Source organism: Danio aesculapii, chromosome 12 (assembly GCF_903798145.1).
Source record: "Danio aesculapii chromosome 12, fDanAes4.1, whole genome shotgun sequence".
Classification (NCBI taxonomy): domain Eukaryota; kingdom Metazoa; phylum Chordata; class Actinopteri; order Cypriniformes; family Danionidae; genus Danio; species Danio aesculapii.
In genome coordinates, this window is record NC_079446.1 from 19,156,124 (window position 1) to 19,169,433 (window position 13,310).

Sequence of the window (13,310 nt, forward strand, 5' to 3'; positions counted from 1 at the left end):
TACATTTATTAACATTTCTTTCCAAAATTAATGAAATATTCAGTTTTTTAATTTTATAGTTCACCAAAACTGAAAAGTTTGTTTAGTTCACCAAAACTGAAAATTCTGTTATTAATTATTCACCCTCATGTCGTTCCAATCTCATGATACCTTCAATTGAGATATTTTAGATGAAATCCAAGAGCTCTCTCATCCTTTATAGACAGCGACACTCCTGAGAGGTTGAAAGTCCAGAAAAGGAACCAAAAACACTCCATGTGTCTTCAGTGGTTCAACTGTAATCATACAAAGCTCCATGAACACATTTATGTTCTATAAAACTGTAAATTCTTTTTAGTGTTAGATGAAAAGTAATCCAAAAGTATTTAGATTAAATTGCTTAAAATTAGTAATCTATAATTAAACCCTGTGTCTGCTGTCATTTGGAATGCACCAATAAAAAAATCCCATGGCCAGCAACATGCATTTAAAGTGGAACAATCATCAAAAATAATGCGTAATTTATTTTTGGGCCATTAATGTTAACTTCAATAATAAGGGTTATTGGCTGATACTGTGATGGTCGCCAAAATATTGTACATTAATTAACCAGTTAACATGTTTTTACTGTAGCATTTTAAGACTTTTACCATTAAAATTACAAACACTGTTTATATATGTGGCCCTGGATGAACAAAACCAGTTTTAAAGGGCACATAGGTTACCCCTTTTTTCAGATTTAATATAAGTCTTTAGTGTCCCCAAAACGTGTCTGTAAAGTTTCAGCTCAAAACACTCATCAGATTATTTATTATAGCTGTTTGAAGTGTCTATATTATAGCTGGGGAAAAGTTGTTGCTGTTTTTTTGTACTGGGCCTTTAAGGCTAGTCCTCCCCGCCCACCGTTCCCACGTGCCTGTCAGCAATCGCCACCCTCGGCTGCCTCAGCAAGCAGATCTCACGTAACGTTTGTGAGATATACTACAGTAAGAACTTTAACAATCAGTATTTGATGCATTTTTTTGTGGATTTGCAACAATGAGTCACACACAGTGTCATTACAAAGTTCACACACACACATAGCGAGGACACACACCCACACGCACACACATAGCGTAGACACACACACAGATAGCGCAGGCACACACTCACTCTTGATCACGACTGATGATGATTGATGATCCTAGCGAACTGAACACACCTTTTATTCCCAGTTGCTTTGCACTCGTCCTGTCTTGTTGATATGATTATACACGTGACTACTGGGACATGTTAATGCGCGCAGCTGTCAATCAATATTGGTGGGCGGGGGGACCGCACTCCTACGTAAAGTTGCGGTTGATCTGAAAACCAATTGGTCCACCGTTTTTATGTTGTTAAATTTGAAAAAAAAAAAAAAGGACTGGGTGTGTTTATTTCACCCCAATATGACAGTTTATACACTATACTTACACACATTTGTGTCCAAACAGCTTGTAAAGTAGATTTTTCACCATAGGTGCCCTTTAAGTTGCATGAGTATATTTGTGGGAAGAGCCTATAATACATTCCATGGGTTAAAATTATAGATTTTTCTTTTATGCCAAAAATCATGAGAATAATAACTTTCCTACTGTAAATATATCAAAACTGAATTTTTGATTGGAAATGTGCATTGCTAAGAGCTTAATTTGGGCAACTTTAAAGGCATTTTTCTCAGTATGTGTTGTGAACCCTCAGATTCATTCATTTATTTTTCCTTCGGCTTAGTCCCTTTATTCATCAGGGGTTGTGTGCTGGATGCCTTTATTTAATACCCTAATTAAATAAAGAAACCAGAAGTCTCTCTTGGCTATATATTTTCTAGCTGGAGTTTTGTTTAGGACCATCATTTGTAATGTTGTTCAAGGAATAAATTAGATTTATACCTTACCACACAAGGTATCTTGGTGGGTTCGGCAAATGAAGCCAATGTCCACTCCAGTGAGGAAAATTAATAAAATACACTTTTATTAATAAAACAAATTCAGTAAAAAAGAAGAAGTAAAGAAATACAATAACAAAACAAACTTTGGTAACACTTTATTTTGATGGTCCATTTGAGTATTAGTAAACTGTCTGCTTAATATCTGTTGATGCTGCTCCTTTAACAGACATTAAACTGACTATAATAAACTTAACAGGTACATGTCAACTTGCACTAACTCTAAGACTAAAAGTCTAATTATAATATAATGAGAATTAGTTGGCATGTAAATGCAATGTAACTTAAATTTAAAAAACGGACCATCAAAACAAAGTGTGACCCAAAATTCTTTACTTTATTCACTGTTGAGAATAGAGGGCCTAAGACATTCAGAATAAAGAAGTCAGTTAAGCGTGCTGCTGGTTTTTATGCTCCAGCCTTTTATACAGTATTCATGCATAGATGTTACTGCTGATATACTTGGGTATTACTATATCAGGAAAGCTTGTAGAATATATTTGTAGAATATTTTATCTGGCCAACGATCTCTTCTTTTGGAGGTAACGTTCCCATACCTCCTCCAGGCTGCGATTTGTAGCAATTGGTTAAAACTGTTATCTGGACCGTATCCTCCCTTAGCGCCAGCAGATGGTTGACCCACTTCAGTACGCCTTCTTTGATCTCTTCGAACTCTCTGTCGGAGGCGCCTCTCTCGCCTCTTACATTTCGTCTCATTGCTAACAGCTGTTTTTGTAAACATAGGAACATCTGAATATGTAAATGAAGTTTTGTGTCTTTTACAATTAATGTTATCAAACCAACCAGACACCACAGTCGCCACAGCGGAATGAACCTCCAACTTATCCAGCATATGTTTTGCACAGCGGACGCCCTTCCAGCGGCAACCCATTACTGGGAAACACCTATACACTCACATTCACACATATACACTACGGCCAAATTAGCATACCCAATTCACCTATAGTGCATGTCTTTGGACTGTGGGGGAAACCGGAGCACCCTGGGGAAACCCATGTAAACTCCACACAGAAATGTCAGCTGGCTCAGCCGGGACTCAAACCAGTGACCTTCTTGCTGTGAGACGAGTGCTGCCCCAACCGTCAGATTGCATATTTTGAAATAATTGTATGTTGGCTAAATATTGTCCCATCCTAACAAACCATTGGCTTTCAGATGGCATATAAAACTCTATTTCCAAAAAGCATCACTTATGACTGGTTTTGTGCACTAGGGTCACATATGAACACATAAAAAGTTTATTAATAAGCTCTGCTTCACAGTTCCTCACAAACTACAACATTTGCTTCACTACAGTTACCCATCTGGAAATGTGTATGAGGGACAATGGAAAAATAACATTCGACATGGAGAAGGAACAATGAGATGGATTTATTTGGATCAACAATACAGTGGGAAGTGGATAAACGGCATCCAGGTCTGTCATTTTCTGTCCCAATAAATGTCACACCCTTTATTATCCTCTTAAGGCCCAAGGTGTTTTTTTTTTACATGCATTTTTCATTTCTCTTTGCTATTTGGGCTCATTGGAACCTAATTAGAATAAAAATCTAAGTACCATCTTTTGATATGATCTACTTTTAGAGAAAAATTATGTCCATATATGTGGACTCGTAGTCCAAATTTACATAAAACACTTTTTTCCTGAATTTTTTTATGCATATTTAACATAGAAATTTTTTTTGAACTTGCTTTGACTATCAGAGAGTAAAAACAAAGTTTTTTCCCATTTTGGACAGTTAAAAATAGTGTTTGGGACATTTCATATGCTGCAAAACAGTTGCAGGAGGATACTGTATTACTGTAACAAAATATAAAACAAAGTATTTTAAATAGCGACTTAAGAGCTAAAATGTGCTGTCCACGTATGTGGACACTCAAGCCCTAGGAGGTTATGTCTGCTTTTTAAAAGAATTTTGACAACTTTTATATTTAATCTAGGAGGGAAAAGGAACACACACATGGTTTCGTAAAAGAGTTCCATGCTCTCAATACCCCCGCATGAACGAGTACACTGGAGAATTCGTTCAGGCCATGCGTCATGGTCAAGGACAGTTCTTGTATGCCAGTGGGGCTTTGTATTGTGGAGAGTGGAAATATGACAAAAAACATGGACAGGTAAATCACCTTTAACACTATAAAGATATGCTGGTTGCGTGATTCCAACACTGCATATGTGTTTGTGCAGGGAAGATACACCTTTGAAAACGGAAGGGTTTATGAAGGGGAGTTTAGTAAGGACTGCATGGCTGAATTTCCCGCCTTCACTCCCGGCCTGAGTGGGGTTACAACTCCTTTTCCAGATGAGAGTAAAGTATTGAGTATTGTTAATGTTAATAAAATGTAATATTTTAATAGCTCTGTAGATTGGTTGGATAAGGATTGTGCCCATTGTCAGTGGCCACCCATTTAACTCATTTTCATATTCTTTTTTTTTTAAACTATATGAATTTTGACTTAATATGAATATTTTACAAAAAGATAAAGGTACAAGACTGTATACTTTATTGAGAAAAGAAGTAAAATCTGATGAATATTTGTAAATGACAAAATCAAGTTAAATTTTTTTTGAAAAATATAAGCAATTAATTTAAGGTCATAGGTTGGCTGGATGGATGGATAGATAAAAATGTTTTTTTTTTTTTTTGCAAGAAATGAGCATACAGCATATTTTTTAAGCATTTAAAAAAGTATTTTTAAAGTGTAAGGAGACCTACTTAAGTAACTTTGCTTGCTGTGACTCTTCTGTACAGCTTTATGGCATGGGTAATGTAGTTTTTTTGCACTCCAGATTTTAACGCAATTGTTTTAATTTGAAAAAAAAGTTGAATTAATGCCAACAGATGGGTTTAACAAAAGCAATTACAACTGAGTTACAATAATGAAGCTTACAACATGTTTCTCTGTAATGCTTAATCAGGTTGCACCTAGGTTAGCCCTTTTTTCAGATTTAATATAAGTGTTTTGCGTCTCCAGAATGTGTATGTAACGTTTCATCTCAAAACACCCATCAGATTTTTCATTATACCTTTTACAATATTTTATTTAATAGAATTTTGCACAAGGAGGCTGTTTTGTTGTACTGCGCCTTTAAGGCTAGTCCTCCCCGCCTACCGTTTCTACGTGCCTTTCAGTGTGCCTTAATCTCCTCCCTCGGCTGTGTCAGATAACAGACAGACTTAAAGGAACCAGATCTCACGTAGCGTTTTTGAGAAATACTACAGTAAGAACTTTACCAATTAGTATTTGTTGTGCAGTTGCATCGATGAGTCACACAATGTCGTTACAAAGTTCACGCACACACACACACACAGATACACAGCACAGACACACACACACACACAGAGAGACAGACAGAGCGCGTTTAGCTTTGCACTCTTTTTGCACACAAATGTGACAGGATACAGGTTAATCTCCACTGCTGTATGGATATCTGTTATGTTAATGTACAAAATAAACCTGATTTAACGTCCACGAACCGAGACTGAAGCATCTTCTTTTATAATTGTTCTGACATGCAGCTGTGCTGATGAAGTAAAGCTGAAGTGAATCGCTGTAATTCATTACACACATGCACTGTTTTAAAACATTTTAAACTTGTCAAAATGACTCTTCTTGATCACATTTGATGATGATTGATGATCCTAGCGAACTGAACAGACCTTTTATTCCCGGTTGCTTTGCGCTCGTCCTGTCTAGTTGATATGATTATACACGTGACTACCGGGACATTTTAATACTCGCAGCTGTCAATCAATATTGGTGGGCGGGGGGACCGCACTCCTACGTCAAGTTGCGGTCAGTCTGAAAAGCGCTCCAATTGGTCCACCGTTTTTATGTTGTTAAATTGAAAAAAAAAAGGACTGGGTGAGTTTATATCACCCCAATATGACGGTCTATACACTATACCTACACATATGTCTGTCCAAACAGCTTGAAAAGTAGATTTTTCACCATAGGTGCCCTTTAAGTTAAGTTGAATTAAGTTTAAGTTATCTTGTATTAGTTTATATAAAGGGCTGACTGTAAATGATCCCGTGCATGGAGTATGTCAGACTTTAACCTAAGGGATTTTTGTTGCTTTTGTGTTCATCTCTGTGCATTTAGATGAGTCATCCAAGGGAGCTTCACAGTCAAGCAGTAACTCCTCACCTCTCGGATCTGACATGGTTTTAAACATCCAGACCCTTTTAAATAGAGTTTCTGAGGGCCACAGAAAGCAAGAATTCAAACAGGTTTTTGTCTAATTTCCTCATTTGAATCATAAGGGTGTTGTTATTGCTCTTTTTTGTTAGTGAAAAGATCACTCAGCATTTTCAGGCTGTGAAATTTCTGAGGTGATTGTCCTTATTTTGTCGAAATTTGTTGATGAAGTGTGGCCTTTAATAGTGTCGTTGAATGAAAATATATCAAGGTGCCATAATGCAAAGAAGGTCCCAAGGTGCCCAAAGCAGAAAAAAATAATAATAATAATTTTCAGATTTTTTTACAGAGGTATTGTGTGAAAATGTGCTCTTCGACAGAAATTTAGAGACAGAAATCTCTCCTCTGTGTTTTGATGATAATGTGGAAAAATGAAGACAGGATTTTAATTATTTTGGTAAACTAACCCCCACCTCTTGTTTTTATTTACAGGTGGAATTTGCAGTGCTGAGACACATGGGTTTATTAAGGGAAATTTACAGCTTCTACAGCAGCCTTGGACATGAACAGTCTATAGACAAAATATTCCCACTGACCCACCTGCAGTTTTCTCGCTTTCTCCTGGACTGCAGGATTCACCAGCATGGAGTCACACTAGCACAAATATATCGGCTTATCAATGGTAATGTCTTTGAGCATCTGAATGCTGAGTGAAGATGTTTTTCTTATTATCAAGTAATCAAAGTTTTCTTGTCATTTTTTGAATTTAAGTTCATTCTCCTTTCACTGCCATTCTTCCAAGAGAGTGTATCAGCTATATTACCATTATAGCGTATCATATTTGCCACAAAGATATTGAGTAAGTATATTCCCATGATAAAATTTACTTTTTTTGAGAAGTGTCAGACTAACCACAGCTCGTTTTTCCATGTTTCAGATCCTCAAAAAACATACTTGCAGCATGTTTTTCAAAGCTCATGAAGCAGAACATCATTCCCAATGCAAAAAGTGTGAAAGGTAGATTTTTATATATGTGTGATATATATGTGCAATACCACACAAGTAGCAGTGCGATATGGTAGTAAATCACCACCAGTGGGAGGTGTGCTCTGGCATGAGGCCACAGACCGAATGCCTTAGTGTCCCACCAGTGACGATATACAGCTGTGAGTGTGATATTGAGTTTATACAACAGTTCGATGGCATAAATGTGTATATAGAAAAAAGAAAATTAAACAAGGAGTCTAAAATTCTTTTTGTTAGAGGAACTACTTTGTTCCACCTTTCCTTCACATCTGCAGCTGACGTCAGAACAGCAGAAAACCTTGCTAGTTCACACATCACTTTAGAGCTAGTATTTGAATGATTCTCTAACGTAATGTCTAAAGTGATGACAAAACAGGTCGTTTTGCTCACATTTTAAGATTATAAGACTGAACGGCATTAAATGGCATCAGTCTAGAGACATTTTCCAATATTTCTCTGTTGCAGTTGGGATATCACAAAAATTAACCCTGAAATAAACAAAGTAACGCAAACACTACCAAATACTGTTGTGTTTGCCATAAGGAAAAACACTAAACACATGCAGGCATTTCTTTTTTCTTTTTGTTTACTGAACTAGTCTGCAGTAATGAAAACAGGAGACTCATTAGAAACAAACAGATGGCCAACCAAAAAGTAACTCAGGGTTATACAAAGAGTGGCACACAAAATACATACATTCCTGATATGCGAGTCTCATCACACTCAATACACTACAATTACTGTGGTATAAAAACAGCACTACAACATACAAAAGAGAGAGATCGACCTAGTGTCACTTCCTTGTTTGATAATGATTTGATCAGCTGTAGTTAGAAATTACGCGGTTTTTATCATCTAAGGGCCTATTATGCTGTCTCTGTCACCATCTTGTGGATAGACAACGTCAACCGACTGCTCTGCTCAGTATGACAGGCTGATGGATGGCGACGTGTTGTATCTCACAAATTATAAATATTTAAAATATGCACTATTCTTTTAAATAAACTTATTTACAACATAGTTACAATCTAAACTACTACATACTTGACTAAAAAAAGCCTCAACGGTACATTATGTTGTCGAACAGCTGCAATATTTGTCAAATTGTAGTGAGTTTATTGATCTGCTGTCACTCTATGTGGGTGAAGTAACACACAATGGTGAAGAGAATCAGATTTCAAAACCAGACAGAACAGTTGTATAAATATATAGTCAGCATTTAAAGTGGCTCAAAAAGTTTATGAATTTGTTTGAAACTATTGAACAACACACATTCTTGCCTTAGCACAGTTTAAAAAAATGTATCCACCAGTTTTTTATCTAGCAAATCTATATATGACTCATTACAGAATTGTGGGTTCATTTCAAACATTTTCTATTCATTATCCTCAATACAACAAATGTATGATTGTACAGTAAATTGAATTCATTATTATTATTATTGTAAAATAATGCAAAATGTTTAAATTTGATAAACATTTGATTCTGTTACCAATCTTTTTTTTTCTTTTACTTATTTTTAAACCTTTTAAACCACAGAGTTGACATTCTTCACCATTTTGAAAAATGTCTAAATCAGAATTTTCTGTATTTTTATCGTATTATTGTTTTTTTTTTTTAAAGAATGAGAAATTCTGTAACTGTAACAGTGTTGACAAATAATTAATTTAGCATTGGTGTAAAAAAAAAAAAAAGTAGAAATTATTGGGAGAAGTATAATGACGATTCTCAATGCCTTCCAGTTTTCCGCCAGAGGAAAGTGACATTACTTGGAGCAAGTCACATGCTGCTTCTGTCAGTGCTTTAAAAAGTATGCCTTTTTATAACCGATGTAACAGAGTTGACCAAAACGTGAAATTCCAAAAATAGATATATTTCCTGCAAATTTGTATTAACTTTGAAGAATAAACACAAAAAAGATGGAAAAAAATAGACTTAATTTATTCATGTGATTGGAGCTGAACACATGATTTATTTTTTAAGTTTTGAGACTATCAAAAATAGATAGTAAGAGTCTGATATTTTCAATACAAAATGTAACTAAATACACACAAACGTTATTTTTAGAGATAGTAGTTGTAAAAATAAAATCAACTTTCAATAAAGTTTTTACTTTGGAAAATCAGTAGATGGTTCTAAAAGACACAAAATGTACCCAAATATACACATTTTTGAATGATTATTATTTTTAGTCATTTAATCTTTGTCAGATACAATTGCTAATTATTAAGCATTTAATGGAAATATTATTTTTTTTTTTACTATTGATTACAATTTATTATTTTAATGTTTATAAATAACAATTGAATATTTTTGAAATAATCTAGTACAGGGGTTCTCAATCTCGGTACTGGAGGTCCGGTGTCCTGCAGATTTTTGCTCCAACCCCAATCAGACACACCTGAGCTAGCTAATCAAGCTCTTACTAGGCTTTCTAGAAACATCCTTCCAGGTGTGTTGAGGCAAGTTGGAGATCAAATCTGCAGGACACTGGCCCTCCAGGACTTAATTTGAGAACCCTGACAGTACCTGACAAAAGTCTTCTCGTCGATTCCAGTTGTGAGAGCAACAAAGAATAACTTGACTTCTAGTTGATCATTTGGAAAAGTGGCAGAAGGTAGATTTTTCTGATGAATCATCTGTTGAACTGCATCTTAATCATCACAAATACTGCAGAAGACCTATTGAAACCCCCAAGATTCTCATAGAAATCAATCAAGTTTGGTGAAGGAAAAATCATGGTTTGAGGTTACATTCAGTATGGGGGCGTGTGAGAGATCTGAGTGGATGGCAACAGCATAAGGCATTAAGACATTTGTGCTGCCCATTACATTACAAACCACAGGAGAGGGCAAATTCTTCAGCAGGATAGCGCTCCTCATAGTTCAGCCTCCACATCAAAGTTCCTGAAAGCAGCAAAGGTCAAGGTGCTCCAGGATTTGCCAGCCCAGTCACCAGACATGAACATTATTGAGCATGTCTGGGGTAAGATGGAGGAGGCATTGAAGATGAATCCAAATAATCTTGATGAACTCTGGGAGTCCTGCAAGAACACTTTCTTTGCCATTCCAGAAGACTTTATTAATCAGTTATTTGAGTCATTGCAGAGATGTATGGATGCAGTCATCCAAGCTCATGGGAGTCATACATAATATTAATGATTTTTCTACTGCACCATGACTTTATAGTCAATACTGTACATTATTTCTGTTAAGTGACAAGACTTTTATCTAAGCATGTCAGACCTTACTGTCCTAATTAAAGCATTAAAAATCAAGGCATGATCATATTTCATTTTCCTAAAATAAGCCTAATCTAGAGGTCTTTGGCTTTCATATAAGCCACTTCTGATAACAAACGATCAACTAGAAGTCAAGTTATTATTTGTTAATCCTAAAACTTGGATGGACGACACGACGTTCGTCCATCTATAATCTTTTTATATATTTGGATTTAATCATTTATTTAAATATTATATTACATACAACTGTTCTAATGCATAATTATTCGATGTAAATATTCAAATGTTTATAATTGTTATTATTTTCTTATTTTTATTCTTTTAGGGCACCTGTTCTGCCATCCTGTCCATGCTGCAGTTGCCTTTAACTACTCTGACAAGTGCTGGGAAATTTACCAGGCCTTGTGTGAAGCACATTCCGTCTTCACTGTCAGACAGTTTGTCTTGATGCTGAAGGTAACACTCCTACTTCTCTCACCTACTTTCAGCTCACTAATAATTATTCATATTTGAAGTTCTGATTACAGGACCTCTGTCTATATGACAATGAGCTAACTGTGTCCAAAGTGATAAAAATCCTCTCTGCGGACAGTCCTGCAATTTATGACGGGACTTACAGCAACCTGGACCTGGAGGTCAGTACATGAACTTATCATATCTTTAAATTGTTATTATTTGTATGTGATAAAGGGAATGGTTTTGATTATAGATGAGCTTTCTGGAGTTCTTTGAGGCATTGCTGGGCTGTGCTGAGCTGAAAGGCCAAAAAATCCAAACTTACGATGAAAGACAGACTGACGCAAGTCTTCAGGACCACACTGTGAGTTCTTCCACTGTCAATAATTTACACTTACAGCATTTTAAGATTGAAATCCACCCTTTCTGGAATTGTCAGTCATGTTGGCAGTACAAAGTCTCTGGAAAATTTGTTGAAATCAGTCAGTATCACATTTCAGTGGATCATTATCTTATCTGAGGTGAAAGCTAACCAGACTGTTTCCATTAAGTGGGTCTCTTCTTTTGAAATGTTTCAGTCTTCCCTGTCTGAGGAGAAGGAGCAAAGACAAAGTCCCGTGCTGGCTTACAAAGGTTTGACTTCACAAATGCAATTCATAATGAAAAATAAATCATTTGCTATATCTAAAATCGAATATTCTTTACAATATTTCTGAGGACAACAGTGTGTGAACAGTTATAATCAATAAAATACTTATTATTCAATGTATTTTTATTATATAATTAATGTACTTTAATTTAAGTAATCACTTAGTAAAATAAGTCTTACTTTAATGTTTCAGATCATCAAACAAGTTTAAATATTAGTCAATGATAACACAAGTAAACACATCATGCAGTTTTGAAATGTTATTATTATGGGAAACTAGTAATACTAAATTACATAGCCCATCGTGGAAAAAGTGTTTGCCCCAAACTTAATAAATACTTGCGTCACCCTTAGCATTAACATCTAGCGTTTTCAATAACTTGCAACAGGTCTTTTACAGCTCTGTGGATGAATTTTGCCTTTTTGAATTTCTTTGGGTCTCGGCATGATCATGTCTAGCTTTTGAGGATCTTTTGGTCTACTTCACTGTCAGGCAGGTCCAATTTAAGTGATTTTTTTGTTACAAACGTGTGGCTGTAAACAGGCCTCGGTGTGGCTACAGAAATTGAACAGATGTGATAAACCAGAATGTTTTAAAAGGGAGTTTTTTTGTATACAGGGCTATGATGTTGTTTATTTTGTTTTCTCTTAAAAGTTTGGTTTAGGATTATTATTCTGTCCAATTAAGTATGGTCCCTTAATAAGTGGGAGGCACATTTGCAAACTGTTGTTATTCCTACACAGTTCACCAGATTTGGATGTAATTACCCCCAAATTAAAGCGGACAGTCTGCAGTGAAAGCACATCTTGTTTATTTCATTTTAAATCAATTGTGTTTGTGTATAGAGCCAAAAATGTTAGTATTGTGTTGATGTCCAAATATTTATGACCTAACTGTACGTGCATACAGTGGGTAAAATATGTAAAGTATGTGGTGTTTTTGCTGGTTCGACATTAATTGCTTTGAATAAATGGCTAAATAAGTATAATTTTATCACCTGTATGCGGAGAATACAATATAGTACAACAGATCTAGCAAATGTCAAATTACTATAATAGTAATTATCCAGATATCAGTAGTTACACAAACAGTATAACGCCCTATTCACATGGGGTGTCAGTGTCAAAGCTTCCCATTTACTTTAAATAGGTGGCATCAAGCATTGCCGAACTGAATTGGCTCGCTGCAGAAGTTGGAAATTTCTCAACTTTTCAAACGCCACAGAAGTGTCAGCCAATCAGATCGCTTAATGCAAAATACCCCATCTCAGACAGTAGCCAATTGCGGACTAATTTCATTGGCTGATGCTACTTTGATGATCGCTACTTTAGACACACCCTCCATCATGCGTTGGCACTGAAGCCCCATTTGAACCAGACATAAGGCCCCACCGTACACCTCTAATGTACCCCTAAAAATAATTTACTCTCAGAGACAGAGTTGAATGAATGGATGCAGAAAACACAGCAGTTCTTCAATCAGACCTTCCTCCCTGCATATGAACTCAAAGTGAAGGTGGAGGAGACATTCAGGCTGAGTGACAACACAACTAAAAGGTGTAGATATCATTCATTTCCCTGATTTCAAGCAAAAAAGTAGTTATAATTTACAAGAGGATTTATTTCAGATATACAGAGCAACTGGAGGTTGAAGAGAAACAAGAGGAAGATGGAGACGGAAATAAACTGTACCCTGTGACCACCACATCTGTCACTTGAAAACACTAGCAGAAGAATCAAAACTCGCAAGTACATTGGATTTTTTTTTTTCTTATGATTTAATCAACAATTTTCAACACATTTTAAAACCTTTAAGATACAATATTTTCTGA

At 35.7% G+C, this 13,310-nt stretch overlaps 1 protein-coding gene across 1 annotated transcript in view; it reads left to right on the forward strand.

The window, feature by feature from the left end:
• The window catches only part of rsph10b (radial spoke head 10 homolog B), a 16,294-nt gene extending 3,045 nt beyond the window's left edge, over positions 1-13,249 (forward strand). The window contains exons 6-18 of the mRNA XM_056469186.1: positions 3,260-3,380; positions 3,905-4,081; positions 4,152-4,272; positions 6,071-6,198; positions 6,599-6,788; positions 6,878-6,965; positions 7,044-7,123; positions 10,699-10,829; positions 10,901-11,008; positions 11,083-11,193; positions 11,408-11,462; positions 12,912-13,035; positions 13,107-13,249. Of these exons, the coding sequence (XP_056325161.1) occupies positions 3,260-3,380; positions 3,905-4,081; positions 4,152-4,272; positions 6,071-6,198; positions 6,599-6,788; positions 6,878-6,965; positions 7,044-7,123; positions 10,699-10,829; positions 10,901-11,008; positions 11,083-11,193; positions 11,408-11,462; positions 12,912-13,035; positions 13,107-13,197 (1,525 nt within the window). The 3' untranslated portion in view covers positions 13,198-13,249. The remainder of the gene's footprint in view (positions 1-3,259; positions 3,381-3,904; positions 4,082-4,151; positions 4,273-6,070; positions 6,199-6,598; positions 6,789-6,877; positions 6,966-7,043; positions 7,124-10,698; positions 10,830-10,900; positions 11,009-11,082; positions 11,194-11,407; positions 11,463-12,911; positions 13,036-13,106) is intronic.
• The last annotated feature ends 61 nt before the right edge of the window (positions 13,250-13,310 follow it).